The sequence below is a fragment of the Vanacampus margaritifer genome, chromosome 7 (assembly GCF_051991255.1).
Source record: "Vanacampus margaritifer isolate UIUO_Vmar chromosome 7, RoL_Vmar_1.0, whole genome shotgun sequence".
In the NCBI taxonomy this organism is placed as follows: domain Eukaryota; kingdom Metazoa; phylum Chordata; class Actinopteri; order Syngnathiformes; family Syngnathidae; genus Vanacampus; species Vanacampus margaritifer.
This window is the reverse complement of record NC_135438.1, coordinates 1,225,096-1,244,297: the sequence shown is the minus strand read 5'-3', so window position 1 is coordinate 1,244,297 and position 19,202 is coordinate 1,225,096. Positions and strand designations below refer to the sequence as shown.

Here is a 19,202-nt window from a genome sequence, read left to right as displayed (position 1 = left end):
CCAGTGTAACCTCAGACTCGCATTCCAAACGTTATGACTCCTAACGGTCTCTTAACTTATGAGCCCAAACTCCAAAAACAGGAGAGCCGTGACGTTGAAACGGCTGGCAGGCCGCAAATGGCCCCCGAGCCCTTGTTTGGAAACCACTGGTGTAACAAAGGAAGGGGGGGGGGGGTGCTCTGAGGTCTTTGATTTATCGTTTTATGTCATAAAGCATCCAAATTAGCCTTTGAAACTTTGAAACCAAACCATACCAAAAAAATGTGCAGTTTAAATTGCCTTTGAAAAGTTGACTAACAAATTAATATTGTTTGATTGTTGAAAAAGTACTTTTTTTCTTTTTCTTTTTTTGTTTCGGTTGTTTTATGTTGAAATTATTTTTATTTTGGTTTGTATCTGTGTACAGCACGTTGTTCTAGTCGTGGTTTTTCTTCACAAACAAATAAAAGCTGAGTTTTTCCAAATATTTGGAACTAAAAGAGGCGATATTGAGCAAGATGACAAATTTTTTTTGAGTTTGAAAAAGAAACATTTCTGTTCTGTGGTCAACCAATCGGTTTAAAGCCGATGGTTGATGGATGACTCTTATTGCGTTGCTTGCTATTTTTTTGATCCCCTCGTTATTCTGGCAGAAATGATTTGGGAAATCCTAATTGATCTAGAACAAGAAAAAAAACAGTTTAATATTTATTCACTTACCTACTTCTTGTTATTAATTTATTGATGTAAATTTTATTTACTTGTTTACTTACTGACAATGTTTGTTTTGTTCTTGTTTTACTTATCTTTGCTACATGACCGATTTCTGTTCCATGTAAAACACTTTGTAAACAGCAGTGCTGGTTTTAAAGTGCTTTATAAATAAAGTTGAGTTTGACAACTGTGCTTGTCGCTTTAAGATCGTGCACGTACTCGCACGCGCATCATGAACGCGCCTGACACAGATGCTGCAGTTACGCTTTAGGCCAGAGATGGCAGTCGCGAGTAAAAAAAAAAAAAGTGACAAACTGCACAAAGATCCTTTGAAAGTGAAGTCAAAAATGTGCTTTACAATGTCCGATGTGGCCCCAGTCATCTAAACACGGCATTCTGATTATTATTCAGTTTGAGAAATTATGAATTAAGCAGCAAAATCCAGCCGTATTTATCCATCACATGGGCGGCCATTTTTTATTTATTTTTTAAACTCAATTTCAATTTACAATTTTGCCACTGGCTGTCGACTGAAAATGACATCACAGTTGCTCAGGGGTCAGGTGACGGCCAATTGCGGCTCAGCTTGTGAATGTCACATGACCAAACTCGGGGAACAGGTGAGCCGTGATTGGCCGTTACTTAAGCATTTAGGCGCAGTGATGTCATTTTCAGTCGACAGCAAGTGGCCGCGATGGATAAAAGCAGCTGCATTTTGCTGCATAAATCATATTCCACAAATGCAATATTAATCTCAATGCCATGTTTAGACTAATGGGAGTGCATAGAACATGTTGACAATTTTCTTTTAACTTCAATAAAAAGGTTTGCTACTTGGCAACAATAGGAAAATGCAAGTCCCAGGGTGGTGTGATTATTATTATTTTCGATCACAGATAGAAAACATGAAACATACATTTAGCACATAAACAGCAAAGTACAGACGACCATGAAGCAATATTAAAGTAGTCCAGTAGTGCAGTAAACCATGCAAATGATGTTCCTCAGCTAAACGGATTAATAAAGAAAAAATGGCACAACAAAATTGCGCAAAATTGGAAGAGTCACTTTGAAATGGAGTCAACTGTTTAAGAAATTTAATAAGCCAAATATAATAAGCCAAATCATCATGCTAGTCATATTAAGCAACCTTTTTCTTTTTTTTCTTTCTTTTTTTTTTTTTTTACATTTGCAGCAGTTTGCATCATAAAACATCAAAGGAATAAATTATGCCATCACAAAGTCCAAAACACTTTTTTGTTGTTGCCACATTTTGCTTTATTAAACAAAGGAATAATAAACATACATAAATCACAATTGCTCATCATCATTGTGCAAAAAGAAACACTTGGTTTTTGCTACGGTTCATAAAACATCAAACGCTTAAGAAACACAAAGAAAAGAAATGTTCTTCTACCAAAAATAAACAAACCATCAAGACAATTTAGACAGATTTGATCAATTCTCATCATGTGTCCAAATAAAACTAAAATAACCCTCAACAGTGAGACTCCTGGTGTGGGTGATGAGTGCTGAGATTTACATGTTGACTGTAAACATACCGCCGCGTTAACACTGGTATCACTTGTCACTCTAATCTGTGCGTGTACAAGTGTGCGTGCGTGTGACTTGTTAGGCCGGGTGTTAACCCTGCTGTCAGTGACCCCTGCAATGGACTAACTAACCTCCAGATGGCCTTTCCATCTTCAACATTTTCACTGAAATGTCATTCATTATGTTGTACTGCACCAAATATGATTGATTGGATGCATATAGAAAGAAAACTGATTTGTTTATTTATTTTGTCCCAGGAGGCAACAACTGCAGATAGATGGATAGATAGATCTCAAAGGAGGTACGTCAGACATTTTTTTTTAAAGCCCCCTTTTCTGTAATGAACCCATCTGATTTTTTTGTTAGGGGGGGGCACAGCACCTTTTGACCACAATGTAAAGATTTGGGGGTCAGTTCAGTTTGATGGGTGATCCGTTTACGCCACACCCATTAAACGCCGTGGAACCAATCGGAGGCCGCCGTGAGGAAAGTTCTCCTTATATGGAGAAGGGCTGCAGCACGAGCATCTTTAAAAGCGCAGTGCTCAGTCAAAGCTACGTCACAGTCAAGCTCGGGAGCTCGCCTGACGCACACACAGCCGGCACGCACCTCGCGCATTCTCAACGAGACAGCTCTCAACGCAGGTAAGGAAGACATTTCCTTTCGTTTCTTCAATTGTCTTCAATCCGAAGTGATGTTTGGGAAGCTAAATTGATACCGACGTGCGTTTTTGACTTTTTCCATCGGGATTTCAAAATTGGCTTTGACCGGCGTCGTCCTGCTAGGCTAGTATCCGTTAGCTTGTTAGCCGCCGGGGCGTCAGATAAAGCGCTGACGCCGGCATCAAAGCGGCGACGTCCGGCTCGGTGACGCAGCGACTGCCGTTACCCGGTGGCGCTGATGACGAACAGGCCCCCTCGCCCCATTTCCCCTCCCTTATCTCTTTGAAGGCTTTGACCGTCACCGACCCCACCCGGCCGGTCGCCAGCATCCCTTTAGCACGCCATAGTCTCCCCACCGGCTCGGCGGCTAGACGGATTACAACAAGTGGATTAGCTCCGAGATCACCCATCAATTAATCTTCTAGATTGAACCATTAGCATCAACGTGAGCAGCCTGAGTTGATTTGAGGTAAATTCAAATATTACTTTATAAATAAAATAAACAAATCCTTCGTGTAAAGGTGAGACATCGATTAGAGCAGGAATGGACACAAGTAACTGGCCCATAACCCAATTAAGAAAACCTTTAAATAGTTTTATACATGAAGATAATTCAACCTAATTAGTATATATATATTTTTTAATAAAAACTCCAAATTTTGACTAGTATTTCAATATATATGCTTTTAAAAATGTGTATGAAATTAATATTAGAGGCTTGGCTACTGCTTAAAGGTAAATATAATTTAAAAATTTCTGATTAGGAACAATTTCATTAATTTTTAGTCATTTGATTATACAAATGATTTTCATACAAGTATTTAAAAAATACTCTTAATTACAGGGAAACAAATTTTATGTTCATAATTGTCTTATGTGGTGAATCACTGGTGATAAAGTTAACTATTGGTTCTTTTCATAAAAATAAAATTGTTTTGTGATGTTAAAATGTGCTGCTGTTGATCCCAAGATTGAATGCAACAAATATTGGAGGCTGGTGAATGATGTAATTGATAGTCAAGTGGTGCATGTTTCCTTTCCTTTGCCCAGCCTTTAATTATTTGAGGTTGGTGTTGAGAGTGGTTGCGTTTGCGGTACCTGGTTTTCCTGGTTTGCAGTTGAGGCGCCTCACTTTCTCCATATATGGTCATAACCGCACCGGGACCCCCTTTGCCTTTTTTTGGGTTTGGCGCCACTGCGACACGCAGCAGAACGAGCCGGCTGGCCGCTGCAGATGTGGCGCAGCTGCCTCCTCTCCCTTTCGCTCTCGCTTCTCACTCCCCCTCAATGATTTTTTTTTTCTTCCTGGTATTACAGATAAAATGGAAGACGAAATTGCCGCCCTGGTTGTGGACAATGGATCTGGTATGTGCAAAGCTGGCTTTGCCGGAGATGACGCCCCACGTGCCGTTTTCCCCTCCATCGTGGGACGGCCCAGGCATCAGGTACGCCACCGCTGCTGTGCAATAAATTCCTTTTGATATGGCATCGATCCTTTATCTGATCTTGACCAATCAGTTGTATTTGGGGGAGGAGTGTATTTTTGACTAACGTTTCTCCCGACGACAGGGCGTGATGGTGGGCATGGGCCAGAAGGACTCGTACGTGGGCGACGAGGCTCAGAGCAAGAGGGGCATCCTGACCCTCAAGTACCCCATCGAGCACGGCATCGTCACCAACTGGGACGACATGGAGAAGATCTGGCACCACACCTTCTACAACGAGCTGCGCGTGGCCCCCGAGGAGCACCCCGTGCTGCTCACCGAGGCCCCCCTCAACCCCAAGGCCAACCGCGAGAAGATGACCCAGGTACGCCCGCCGGGCCTCTGTGCCGTCAGACTTGTACACGCGTGCTTGTCGGGCTCTTTCCTTTGCTTAGTCTGTCTCCTCCTTGAACTTCCAGGTGTCCTTTTCCTGAGCTCCCTTTCCATCTCTGGAGATTTCAGGTTCCTTATGTGCGTCACGTGACGTGCAGCATGGTGTGACTGCACTGCACTCAAATGCTAACAGTTTTCAAGTTAATTTGGTGGAATAGATTAATTTTTATTTATTTTTAAGTTAAAAACTAATCAATAACGAATATTGCTTTGCATTGCCTGTTTATTTTGAAAACTAAAACTGTTCAAAAGGGGCTTAATTACAGATCTAAGAATGTATTTTTGGGGGGGATTTTGTAATTTTAAGTAGAACAAAAATTTAAGGAAAAATACAATCCCAAGCTTGCCTGGTTAAACATTTTAGCAGGTCAAGTGACCTGTTGAAACTTTAAAAAATGTGTAATTTAAGTCAAATTTCAGAATAGTCTACAAACCAGTTAAAAATGCCTGCAGATGAGCAATTAAACGTAGACCTGAACTGCACATTGAAAAAGTGAATTAAAGTTTAAACACGTGGAACTTTTAAGTTGCTGATATTTTGCACACCACTAGGGGGAGCCCATGCACCCCACTGAAAATGAATGGCTTCTTCAGTCCTAACTTGACGTGAACTGAATCAACAAGTCGTTATCCCACTTAACGTGACGTTGCAAGTGCAATTGGCTTGACCGCCGTTTGTCGCCCATCAGATCATGTTCGAGACGTTCAACACGCCCGCCATGTACGTGGCCATCCAGGCCGTGCTGTCCCTGTACGCCTCGGGCCGCACCACCGGCATCGTGATGGACTCCGGGGACGGCGTCACCCACACGGTGCCCATCTACGAGGGCTACGCGCTGCCGCACGCCATCCTCAGGCTGGACCTGGCCGGGCGCGACCTCACAGACTACCTCATGAAGATCCTCACCGAGCGCGGCTACAGCTTCACCACCACTGGTCAGTGACCCGCAAAGAAAGTAGCACGACATACTCTGTTTTTGTTAGGAAATGTGTCATGGTATTCATTTTGATTTGACTTGAATTTTTGTGTGTTTGTTGCAGCCGAGCGTGAGATCGTGCGCGACATCAAGGAGAAGCTGTGCTACGTGGCGCTGGACTTCGAGCAGGAGATGGGCACGGCCGCCTCTTCGTCCTCTCTGGAGAAGAGCTACGAGCTGCCCGACGGGCAGGTCATCACCATCGGCAACGAGAGGTTCCGTTGCCCTGAGGCGCTCTTCCAGCCGTCCTTCCTGGGTAAGCCGTGTCCTCGTCCACCCCCCCCCTCCCCAATCCGAAAACCTAACCTGAACGACGTATCTCTGCAGGCATGGAGTCTTGCGGCATCCACGAGACCACCTTCAACAGCATCATGAAGTGCGACGTGGACATCCGTAAGGACCTGTATGCCAACACTGTGCTGTCGGGCGGCACCACCATGTACCCGGGCATCGCCGACCGCATGCAGAAGGAGATTACTTCTCTAGCCCCCACCACCATGAAGATCAAGGTAATATTAGTGGCACACATTAGACTACATGTACACCTTTAAGAGTTAAAAAATAAATAAAAATCGCAAGATTTGTCTTACAATTCTTGCAACTCTTTTCAAATCACTACTACACATCATTTACTTAGGCAACTTTTTAAATGGCCAATTGTGAGATTCCCAACAGTCTTATTTGACTATCGCTTACTATCACCACTCTGCTGCCCCTCGGTGGCCAACATGAGTAACGTCTGTCTTGGGCCTCTGCAGATCATCGCTCCCCCCGAGAGGAAGTACTCTGTTTGGATCGGCGGCTCCATCCTGGCGTCTCTGTCCACCTTCCAGCAGATGTGGATCAGCAAGCAGGAGTACGACGAGTCTGGCCCCAGCATCGTCCACAGGAAGTGTTTCTAAAGAGACTGTCGGACGCCCCGCCCCCGTCAAACACACACTGCTACCAACCCAAACGAGTGGCTCCCATCAACACTGTATGCTGAGCCTGCAGCACTTCCACCCCCCCCCCCCCTTTTTTTTCTTTTTCTCCTTTCGTCACGAGGAGCTCTGCAGGAGTTCCGGAGCCCCAACCCACCCACCACAGGCAGTGTGAATGTGAGGAATATGATTTTGTGTGGTTTAGTTGTTTGTTCACCACCTTTATTTGCCTCTATGAAGGTTTCCAACTTGCGCTGCCGGGCCTTCCTCTTGCCACGGCAGACCTGTTAGTATTGCTTTATGTAAATTATGTCATCTGTTTGTTTTTGTACTTTCAGCCTTAAAATATTTGCTCCAGTTTTTGTCAATATGCAAAAATAAGACAAAGCTTGTACTTTGTAAGGTGGTGATAGAAAGGTTTGTACGTGAGGCTTGCCAAGCTTCAGGTTACATGACAACCCAATAAAGCGCACATGTCTGAGATCTCATTAGCTCACATTGTCTTTATTTTTTGCGTTTCAGTGACTAACCCTAATGCTGCTGTATTTTGAAAGTTGCATACTGAGGAAAACCTTACCAACAAAGGAAATGAGTCTTTGTGATCAGCTGTTTTAATCAAAGAGCACAACACAAATGGAAAATTTCAATTGGACTAACAAAGGAAGTTTTTAACAACTATATCAATGAAAGTCCTTAAATCATGGATGCCCAAGTCTGGTCCTAGAAAGCCAACAACACACCTGATTCAGGATCGTAAACAGGTTGTACAAAGCTCTGAGCTGATAATGATTTAGTTTATGGAATAGGGAGACATCGAGAACGAGAAAAAGGTATAGGTGCTCTTAAGAATTTGACTTGGGCACATCTGGTTTTAAATGGTAAACAAATGCAACTGTAGGTCTTAAAAAAAAAAAAAAATTAGGGCTTAATTTGACCACTCAAAATATAAACTGCTCCTATTGGCTACTTAATGAATATATTAGCAATGTTAAAAGAAAAATATATATTTTTTTCCCCACTCAGACACGCACACATACAAACATGGTCTCCCAGGCAGGGAAGTGAACTCATGCCAATCAGCATTTTAGGCAAGTGAAGGTCCCACTCCTCCACCTGGAGCCCAGCAATTGGCAAAGTAAAGTTGTGCATTTAACAAATTCTACTCAAATGGACCTGTTAAAATACATCTTTGTGTGTGATGCAACTCCTGCAAGTGTCCCTTTTCAAGCACTGTAAAACAAGGTAAAACTTATGGACCGGTTAGAATATTTAAATGTCATTGAGGCGAATGTGCTTATGTAATTGGGATGGTGTGCTTATTAAAATAAATTCATTTTTAACCAAATGTAAAAAATACTAATTTAATTTTATTGTGTGTGTGGGTTTGGTCATGGGGATGTTGGGAGGGATTTTTTTTTTTTTTTGTACTATGGGTGTTTTAATTAAGCACCTTGAGTTGCATTTTAATCTATGAAAGGTGCTGTACAAATAAAGTTTGGTTGATTGATTAATGTTTAGGTCTTATTTTTTAAGAATCTGTATTTTTCCAATCCCGGTTGGTGGCGGTGTAGCGCCACTCAGCTGCTTTGTCAACCGCTGATTAAACCCCACAGAAGAAGCAGCGCGGTGAGCAAAATACTCGAATTATCGGAGCTCGACTGCTTTCACCTGATTTTCAGACCGCAGGAGTTCCAATCGCGGGAATTTGTAATCGAATCGAACGTCGCGTCACCGATGGACACCTCAACCTCCACGGAGTCCGCGTATGTCTCTCAATAACTTTGTCGTCGTTAATTGACAGCTAAAGGTGGTTTATTGAAAAGTTGAACATATGTCGTAACCTTTCTACGTTTGTATTTACGTGAACGCGACGCGAACGGTGACTGATGGCTTCGAGTTAAGCTAACCGCCTTGCCTTGCTTGTAGCCTAGCCTAGCTTAGCTTTACGTAGTCTAACGTGTATTTTTTTGTTTGACATTATTTTGTGTGACTTACGTGTGTGTGTTGTGTTAGTAGATAAGCAGAATGCAGAGCGGTGCCGTTTGGGATGTCCTGCGCTGCGAGGAGCAACTGAGGTCCACACTCTACTGCGACGACAAGGACAATGTAATCATCATTCACAGAATCACAAAACTTATTAATTATTGAGCTTTTACAGTGAACGCTTGCACCCATGGCCAGACCCTCTTCCCCCAAATCTTGAGACTTTCCTATAATACTTAACTGAACACCACAATCATGCCAAAACATTTTAATATTTTCAACATGATCATACATCACTTCTTAAAGTCAATGGCTTGTAGCAACGTGACAAGATTAAAAAAAAAAAAAGGACAGCGTGTCAAAATGCTGGGATCGATTACTCGTTTTTTTAAAAAGCTATTTGCATTTTTTTAAAAAGCTACTGCATTTCCTGTGAATAGCGTTATTCATTGCATTAACTTTAAACCACTGAAGGCATCAGTAATACGCAACTCTTTAGACACAATGGAGAAATTGGTTCAGTTCCTTGTGATGATGATGATGATGATGTTCATTCCTCTCCTTTTCATTCTTACATTTTTCACTTCACAGCTTCGGAGGAAGTTAGCCCAGCTCAGGAAGGAATATGTAAAGACAGCCCAGAAACTCCAGGTAAAAGCAATACCACCATTTAGGAATGTACTGATTTAAAAGAAACATTTGATTAATTTTCACACAATTTAGCTAACACAGTTCGCTTGTTTTTCACAAGAGTGGACTTCACAGCTGTTTAGTGTCACTCCCATTTAAAGTTGACCATAAAGCGTAACGTAGTTAACCAAGAGGGATTACAAGTTGTGTATTGAAACAAACCACGGTGCATATCGTAAATCTGCTATACTGGGAAACGCCATTGACGGCCGAAGAATATTGGCATTGATGTCTCTGTTATAAATCTCTAAAGAAATTATATTTGAACACAAGTGGTAGCAACACATGCAGACAGCGCTTAGAAAAATACTCACAGGCATATTTTCTTTATCGAAAACATATCTTTTAGTCATCAAATGTACAAGTAACATTAAAATGAAGTATGAAATCATGATGCACAAACTGCAATTTTAAAATGAATGTTTTGGTGGTGCTTGAATAGACGAATGTGAAAGCCTTTTTGTACGTGTGCGCCGGCAGCGTGCCGAGCAATTGGAGGCGGTGCGGAAACACGTGAAGAACGATGTCGCTCCAAAGCGGGATGGCCGCCGCCGCCTGGACCAGGCAGACCCGGACGCGGCGTTTAAGCCGACTGATGGAGCAAGTATGTGGAAAAACAAGAGGTCATGTTCAAAAGTCCATGACGCACAGATGGGCAAGTCCATGTGAGAGCAACACGACGTCGTGTTTTGTGCGCGTGCGTGTCACATCATGGACGCGTTTCATTCAGTCGCATTTTGTTTTCGTAATGTGAGTGGAACCTTTTAACAAACACAATGTAAGTTTTTGTCGTGCCGGGTCTTAATCATCTATCGATAAAATCCATTAACTTATTTATTACCAGTCGTTTTCACTGAAGCAACCCCCTTCGCTCCCGGCTGTTTTACGGTATTTTGACTGATTTTGCAAGGCAGACAGAATATTGTCTTCTATTGCTATAAAAACATGAAACCTACCAAAAAAAAGATTAAAGTCTCTTCTTTCACCAGGAAAAATTATATTTCTATCTGTTTCCATTTTGCAGCAATTAGTATTAGAATATAGCTAAGTTTCATCATTATTCACAAATCTATTTAGAATTCTGAGTAATTGAGTTTTTATTTTCAACATGGTCCTGTTTAATTTCCTATGCTCTGTTGCCACCTGCTGGCCGTTTGTGTAATAACTACCATTTCTTCAACCGTTCTCTGCAGTTGAGAGGCTGCATCAAAGCCTTCTGTGTGCTAAAGCATAAAAAACTAAACAAAACAAAAAAACGTATAAACACGTCTTTGGGAGCGTGTTGATATTTAGAATAGAATGTACTTATACGTTTTTGGGAGCAAATGAGTTCATATCGGGACATGACAACGACGATATTGTGGCCGTTTTAATATCGCGATATCACGATCTTGCCGCTATCGTTACATCGCTACCCAACTACCTCTCGCCAGGTCCCGCCGACTCCAGCTGTAGCGGCACGGTCAGGACTCCGCTGGAGTCCACGCCGGAACAGAATGTCAACGACTCGGCATGCGCCTCCAGAGCCAGCCCGACCCTGCGCCTGCGCTCCCGCCGCAGCCGCATGCGCTGGCAGAGGCGCAGCGAGGAAGGAGGGAAGTCGCAAGGCGAGGCCAGTTTCGCCGATGAAAGCCAAAGTTGGGAATCCGCGTCGTCGTCTCTGCTGTTGTCGCACTGGAACGTTCCGGCGCGCCAGGCTGAGAAGCAAGACGGGAAAAGGGACGCAGACGTGCCTGATGAAGTCTGCAGAACGGAAAAAGGGCAACTCGCGTCTGGAAATTCACTAAAGCAGGTATAGGACCACAACGAAAACCAAAATGCAGTTTCTAAAAACAAGATAAAATATGTTACTGTTCCTGATCTACTAAAGCATTCCTTTTGACAAGGAAGTTTTTGTGTCACAGAATTTCACTTTCTTCAAGCATGTTTTTCCTTCAAATAATTCATCACTGGTTAAGAGTAAAGTTTAAGTATGGCTTGGTCTTTCCCAATGCAATATGAATTCTTGTTTTAAGAAAACTTGCTAAATCCAATAGTCCTGTACTGTTAGCATATCATTTTACTCAAGTCATTAATTCCTCAACTCGTGTTTTTTTTTTTCTTTTTCAGATGAGTTCTTGCAATGTAGAATCGACGGGAGGAGTAGAGGGCAAAGGTCTGCTGGAGTCCTGCACCCTGGTGGAAGGACTACTTTTCCCTGCGGAGTACTACGTCCGGACCACCCGGCGCATGACGCTCTCGCAGAGCCAGCCGGACCTGCGGGCCGTCATACAGGCCCAGCTGAGCTCGGGCCGAACCCGCCGGAAGAAAGCCAGCCCGGCCAGCTCCGGCGAGCCATCCGCTCCGATGTGCGCGGGTGACACCCCCACGGAGGCCGTTCCGCCCACTCGGGTCACGCGTCCGGGGAGGGGTCGGAGAGGGGGGGGCAGGGGGAACCTTCGGGTCCAGAGACCTTCGCCTTATCCTGGCCCGTCGCTCCGTGAGGCGGATTCTCCAAATTCCCACCCAAGTCCCAAACAGGTTGAACCACCTTCTGACCATCCCAAGTCCGCGTCCCCTCGCACGCAGCCGTCATCCGCATCGCAGAAGGTCTTTCCCATCTTTCACAAGACGGTCAAGTCCACCCCGGTGGTCTCAAGTAAGATTCGCATGACATTGTGGAACGTTTCAATTTCATGATTAATTAAACAGTTAACACTTTAACTTTGACAGCACTAATCATAATATAGCTAAGTTTCATCATTATTCACAAATCTGTTTAAAACTGTGGGGGAAACGGCTTTTTACAACATGGCCTTGGATGATCTCTTATACTCTGCTGCCACCTGCTGGCCGTTTTTTTCTAATAACTACCATTGCTTTAAGCCACCTCTTCAGGTCAGAGGCTGCATCAAAGCCTTCTGTATGCTCTAGCATGAAAAAATATAAAATAAAATAAAACGTATAAATATGTTTTGGGGACCATGGTAATGTTTAAAATAGAACATATTTATACGTTTTTTGGGAGCAAATGAGTTAGATTGCTCATGTTTTCACAAACATTGTTCATGGTATGCTTATGTGTTCTTATATTTACAGACAGTTTGGTCTTAAACTTAATGTGTGCTTTCATAAAAAGACAATTAAGCGTTTCATAAATATTGACTTTTGTAGCATTTTATGAGATGAGATGAGAAACAGCTACAGATGAGAACATCTGTATAAGTGTGAAACGTTATAAATAAAGAATAACCCCCCAAAAATGTGTTATTTTAAAATTTAAAAAAGGTGCAAATGTATACATTTCAACAACTCAAAAATTTGTATTAATAATTTTTTTTTATTTTTATGAATATGCTTGTAATTATGGAGTGTAATAATTGAAATTGTAATTGAATTTCGATTAATTGCACAGCCCGAGTTCACCAATTTTCTGGGTTTGGTCACGTGACGTCCGCAAGCTGAGCACTGTGATGTCATTTTCAGTCCACAGCCAAAAGTGGCAGTCGAAGGCAAAATGGCCGCTGCTTGATTGGTATTCCACAAACACAATATTGATCAGAAGTGTTGAACATACTCAACTTGTTGATGAAACGTGTCCTTCCAGGTTCCGAGAGCTGGCGTTCCCTCCTCTTCCTCTCACCCAAACTCTCCCCGACACCTCCACGTCTCCTCCACAGGCAGCTCGTCGGCGACCTGTCGCACTTTGACCTCCGTCAGGACTTCCACTTGCCCGACGAGCAGTTTGCGTCGCTGAAGCTCAGCAAACTCCGCCAAGTGGCCACGGAATCAGGAATGGAAGCTTTCGCGTCGCCGTGCCTCAAACCCACGGCTGGAAATTCATCCAGCCAATCAGAAGACGATAAACCCCGAAACGCAGACACGCAACTGACAGCAACTTCACGTTTGGGCACTCACAACACGTATCCAAGTCCAATGGAGGAAGAAGAATTTGAGGGTTTGGACCGCCAACAGGAAGCACTTCCCATCTGTGATCGCCCCCTAGAGGTCGGCCAGGAGGATAACAAGCTTCAAGATGTTTTGGAACATGGACACAACATGGACTCTCAGCTGCGACTGAGCCCGCTGGTGGCCTCTGCCCCACGACCCCCGACCTCGTCCGCCCTCCCTTCCAGCCCGGCACTGCCTTCGCTGGGGCTCACCCCGCTCGCTACGTCGCCTTCCGATGCTGCCGGACCCTCTCCCTGCCTTTCACCCCTGCTTAGACGACGGGACTTCTCGCCGCCGATCCTGGCCACTCACAAGACGGCCGCGCCGGCGGGGCACGGAAACTGCACGCTGAAAGTAAGGAACTTTTTGGGTCGGCGGCGATACATGCTACAGTTTTCTCCAGCTGTTCATGGAGGGGCCGATCAGCAAATGCACTTTTGTGCCAATGGAGATCCTCAACTCATTTCAGCAGCCTGCATGGCACAAGATGGGGCCAAAGCAATGACTTGAATATTGGACAAGGCTTTAGACACAAAAACAAATTGGTGACATTTTAAGCTAACAACAAAGGGTAGCCCAAAAAAATGGTGAAGCCACAAATATTCCGGGTAATGCTGTCGCGACAAAGACACCAAGACATCCCGTGAATTGTCAAAACCCACAAATAATTAACTAATTTGCTCCCAAAAACGTATAAATCCGTTCTATTTTAAATATGTGTCCCAAAGACGAATTTATACGTTTTTATATGCTTTTGTAATACACTTAAACCAAAAATTCAAATGAATCAGATTAGCCGATTAATCGACTGAATAATCGATAGATTCATTGATTCTAAAAATAATGACAGCGACAGCGCTACCTCAGTCATATTTTAACATTTTAGTAAATCCCTCCACAGTTGTCAAGAGTCGTAAAAAAAAAAAGAAAGGCCAAAAGAGGTAAATGGAATAAATAAGCCTGACGGGTCACCAAACAGCGCCTTGATTTTCTTAGATGAAAAGATGAACATGAGGGGAGAAAACAAAACATCCCAAGATTGGATGGCTTAGGATCCCTGCAGGCATAAAGAAAAACACGATTTTAAAGCAAGCACATTTCTGTTTGATTGATATTGTGACAGTACATTAAAAGTCAACAATTATGCTAATAGCAATTTGTGTTCATGTGTGTTAAGGCCCCGGCAGGAAGTGGTCTGGTGGACGCATGCTGCCTGTTGGACTCGGACGGCCACTTATGCGTCGCCGCGGCAGGAAAGTGGGCGGTGTCTTTGTGGAGTCGGGGCTCGTCATTGTGCGCTTGGACACGGCGACACGTGTGGCCCTTCACTCAGGTGAGTGTGTCGTCGCTAAGTAATAGTTTTCATTCCAGTACACGCAGGCTGCTTCGCGCACTGCATTTTGGGTAAACTGGCGTATGACATCACAGGTTTTCGGAGCTCAAGTAACGACCAATCACGGCTCACCTGTTTTCTGGGTTTGGTCATGTGACGTTGGCAAACCGAGACATGATTGGCTAACTGAGCACACGTGATGTCATTTTTAGTTGACAGCAAAAAAGGCTTTTAAAGGTAATAATTGTACATGAAAAATGATCAAGTTATCACGTGAACTCATTCACTCACAGCCATTTTGACTGAAGCGTCTCCCTTTGCTTCCGGCTGTTTTCCTGGATTTTGACAGATTTTGCAAGGCCCATAGAATATTGTGTTCTATTGCTATCAAAACATGGAACCTACCAAAAGAAAGATTAGAGTATATAGTAAAAAAGTATATTTGTATCTGTTTCCGTTTTGCAGCAATTAGCATTATAATATTCGCAAATCTGTTTAAAACTGGGGGGGGGGGGGGGGCGAACAGCTTTTTGCAACATGGCCCTGGTTGATCTCTTATACTCTGCTGCCACCTTCTGGCCGTTTTTTGTAATAATTACAATTGCTTTAAGCGACCTCTTCAGGTCAGAGGCTGCATCAAAGCCTTCTGTATGCTCTAGCATATAAAACATAAAAACGTATAAATACGTCATTGGGACACATATTTAAAATACAGGATTAAATGTCAACTTGACAGACTGTCCGTTTTCTTGATGACGTTTGTTTGTCCACGCAGCCGTTGATGAACGTGTTCCCCGTCCCGGACGGCGCCGGCCTCGTGTGTGTGACTCTGGGTCGGCTGGAGAGCAAAGAAGTGAGGTAAGCAAGCAGCCATTTTGTCCATTTTCGTCTCCGATGAGACGTTGACCGCCGTCCACGTGCGACCAGGGTGCTATCGTGCGGCGGCGGCGAGCCCGCGCTGCTCCTCGATGGCGCCGTCCAGGCTGCGGTGGGCGTGGCCGAGTCCAGGGTTGTGACGTCTTCCCGCTCGACCACCGGCTGCACGCTGCAGGTGTTCACGCTCTCAAAAGATGGCAGGTAAGTGAGATTTGGCAAGCGTTGTGGAATTTCCAGTCGTTAGGTCAGATGAATAAAAGAGTCTGGAAAACAATTTGTCTTTTGTTTTTTTTATATATTTTAGAGCTGTCACGCGATTACATGTTACATGATTAATGTTAATTTTTCTAGTTTTCTGTGAACCCAACTGCCTTTTTGTGAACATTCAGAAGTCACATATATATATATATATATATATATATATATACATATATTTGTCCTATTTAGAAAAAACTAACAAAAACAAATGTTCATTGCCTCATTCTGTTCTTTTGACTCTTTCTTTTCATCGCAGCGCTTCCTGCTGTCTTCCTCTTGCCTCGCCCAAAGTTTGCGTGACGGCGCTGGCGCCGGTGGACGTGCTGCCCGACGCGCTGCTCGCCACCGATGAGCGAGGACGACTCTTTGTCTGGTAGGATGAAACGCTCCGTGCCACGGACACTTTATTAGGCACATCATCATCCAATGAGATTCAACCGTTTGCTATGCTGGGGGGCAAAAAAAAAGTATATCGTCGTGCAAGACAGAATGTGAAAACAAATCACATTGTAGGATTTTGAAAGAATTTATTTGTGACTAAATACTCACCAACCTCCAACTGTATTTTGTGCATGTGTTTTTTTTTCTCCAAGGAATTTAAAGAGCGGCCACTTGCTGCGGAAAATCGAGCTCGATGACAGCTTATCACACACGTCCTGTTTAAAAGGATTCTCCTGCCGCGTAAGTGGACGTCTGCACACAGAAAGTCTGCCATTTTGATTTCAAGCAGCCATTTTGGAATCAGCGACTCAAGATGGACATTTTTTTTAGGGGTCCTTCAAAGACACCACAAAAATGTCAAGCACATACGAGACCGATGATACGAGTTTTCATGCGTGGGCGTAACATGGCAATGACGTTTGATGACTCGCCGTAAAACACAAACATCCTCGAATGTCAAGTCCACAAGATCACAAACAATTCAGCCCCTCCAGCCAGTTTCACTTAGTAACATCAAATTTGGTGAAAAATGTCTTTGTCGCATATAAATTTAAAAAAAAAAAAAAAGTCTCAAGAAGCCACACTCTTAAAGACATAGGAAGTCTGCCATTTTGGTTGGGAGCAGACATTTTAAAGTTCAGGGATGTGATTTTTCCGCTAATTCGCGGAATTCCGCTTTTTTTTATCTCCCCCCCAAAAAAAAAAATTCTGATTTTTTATTTTTTATTTTTTTTTATTTTTTATTTTTTTAAGTAGTTCATTGTGTATGCACATGACTCCGACAGATAACATCTTCTGCTATAACAAAGACATTTGTGGTATGCTCTAATATGAGTTACTTTTCATTTGGTCACGATACAATTATTTGTTCATGAAATTTGAACTCTTCAACATTATTTATGTGTTAACTTAGTAATCACATTAGTTAGATATGATGATATTCTCAGTGATAGTTTTTAAAAGCAAAGGCAGTCCAATGTTTTTGAATGTGACTGATTTTGAGTTGACTAAAACTGCCATTTTATATGGGATAGTTCAATATACATTGAAAATTGATGCTGTTGTTTTGTCTATTTCTTTGTCATGTGAGTGCATTGAAAGTACTTAAGTACTTAGTACTGGACCTAGCTGGGTGCCAGCGGCCCCCAGCCCCCCGGCTAAATTTTCAGATAATTTCACTTTGGTCAAATCACATCCCTGAAAGTTGTTTCGGGCCATTTCCTGGGTTCTGCAAAGACTAACTTGTCCTAGAGATTTTTTTTGCTGCCAAATTGAGAACCAAAAATGATGACCAAAAATTTTAACTTTAAACTTTTTTAAAAAAATGTATTCATTTTTAGCAAGCAAGCAAACAAACAATGCAAACTGCATAACGACAAAAACAAACATGACCAAATTTAATAAGTATATACATTCTCAAAGAAAATTAATAATCAAAAACAAAAACTGGAGTCAGGTCATGTAATACAATAAAGACTTGTGGGTCCATTGCATCTCCGAAGGTCGTTTAATGTCTCTCTTGGTTCTCTCTTTGTGTCTGTCCAGGGTGCCTTGTTAGTCCTCCTGCAGCACGAGTTTCTGGGCTCCCTCCCGACGAAGCAAAACCTGGCCAAGGATGAAATGTTCAGCCAGCAAAAAGAAAAGAATGAGCCGGCACTCTTCTCCTTGGTGGCGGTGAACCCTCTCAGCGGCAAAAGCGTCCTGGTGGCCCATTTGGAGCCGCCCGCGTCCTGGTCAGGAAGGTGAGCGCTCCTGTTGGTTTGATTGACCAGCTGTGCTAACAACTCGGGCTAAACTTTGTACTTCTGCAATATACAAAAATCTCCAGTTTCCGATAGAAAGCGTAAAAAAAAACTTGCAAACAGGTCACTTTTCCAGCAAATAGTTGAGGAGGGATATGTAAATGTGATGAGTGAAATCAGCCATTTCCCAAGCAAGCACATTCAATAGCCAACGGGCTTCTTTGCTCTCTTGAGTTTTTGATGATGTGCGGCTTCCCGCAGGCTGCGCGCTGCAGACGCCAGCGACGTGGCGGCGGTGGGCCGGAGTGAGAGCGGATGCGTGTGCGTGTGGCATCTGAGGCGTCGTGACGGGGTGGCGGTGACGGCGGCCCCCAACGGCGAGGGCTGGCAGTTGGCCCGCTGGGCGCAGGACGGCGCCACGCTGGTGACGGGCCATCGCAACGGCGACGTGACGTTGCACTTTGACCTCGCCGCTCAGGATCATTTTATGTGATTTTATTAACACCCGCTTGAAGGGTTTTAGAGCGCCAGTCTCACACTCGAACGAAACGGCACTTTTACGTTGACTGCTGATTGTACAATTTTATAACCACGCCTCTCCTTGTTATGGTGGTTAAAAAAAAGTTTTGTAATATGCATTAAATTAATACATTTTGTTAAAACATTGCTCTCTTGCCTTAATGTCTTTATCAGACATATTTCTATGATTTGCTTTCACTCATTTCAGTAAGGTAGTTATATTTTGTGTCAGTTTTCATATTTAAAACTTAATATTTATTTGAATGTAATGACACTTTGTAATTACAAAGTACCGGTATTTAGATTTCGCTTAACTCACTATTGGGGCTAATTAGTGTTTTATATCTTATTAATGTTAATTTTAATTTGACTAAAATATGAATAAAGGAAGGAATAAGCGGTTCGGAAAATGGATGGACGAACTAATTTGTAGAAAAATATAAACGTTCAAATAATTTTGTGTAATGTCATGTTTTAAGAAATGTGTTCAAATATTAATTCAAATATGTATATAATTTTTATTGTATTCAAATGTTATTCGCCCGTGACCCTTGTGAGGATGAGTGGTTCAGATAATGGATGTTATTTGCAATTGATGCGTCTTTAGAATAGTAAAAATATGCAAATAATTCTACATAGTTCAGATATGTGTATAGTGTACATAGCTGTAGAAATACACACGTGACCATTTTTATTGCATTGATTCATTCAAAAAGAAGAGGATATACATATGTGTAGATGAACATA

The 19,202-nt window shown here is 43.0% G+C and overlaps 2 protein-coding genes across 3 annotated transcripts; both read left to right on the top strand.

Annotated features, from left to right (window-relative positions):
* Positions 1-2,725: 2,725 nt before the first annotated feature.
* Positions 2,726-7,171, top strand: LOC144054678 (actin, cytoplasmic 2). Its single transcript, XM_077569881.1, has 7 exons — positions 2,726-2,891; positions 4,227-4,354; positions 4,479-4,718; positions 5,476-5,722; positions 5,828-6,019; positions 6,091-6,272; positions 6,522-7,171. The coding sequence occupies exons 2-7, from the start codon at positions 4,232-4,234 to the stop codon at positions 6,663-6,665; spliced, it is 1,128 nt and encodes a 375-aa protein (XP_077426007.1). The 5' UTR covers positions 2,726-2,891; positions 4,227-4,231; the 3' UTR covers positions 6,666-7,171.
* Positions 7,172-8,298: 1,127 nt separating this feature from the next.
* Positions 8,299-18,602, top strand: palb2 (partner and localizer of BRCA2). Of its 2 annotated transcripts, none has more exons than XM_077570848.1 (14): positions 8,299-8,446; positions 8,697-8,789; positions 9,258-9,317; positions 9,837-9,960; positions 10,790-11,148; positions 11,466-11,994; positions 12,943-13,640; positions 14,464-14,619; positions 15,395-15,477; positions 15,547-15,696; positions 16,010-16,126; positions 16,347-16,434; positions 17,740-17,936; positions 18,198-18,602. In XM_077570848.1, exons 2-14 carry the CDS (start codon positions 8,709-8,711, stop codon positions 18,427-18,429), a joined length of 2,874 nt encoding a protein of 957 aa, XP_077426974.1. In that variant the 5' UTR covers positions 8,299-8,446; positions 8,697-8,708; the 3' UTR covers positions 18,430-18,602. The 2 variants fall into 2 exon arrangements, with proteins under 2 accessions (XP_077426974.1, XP_077426975.1); XM_077570849.1 differs by having other exon boundaries at positions 8,370-8,446; positions 8,700-8,789.
* The last annotated feature ends 600 nt before the right edge of the window (positions 18,603-19,202 follow it).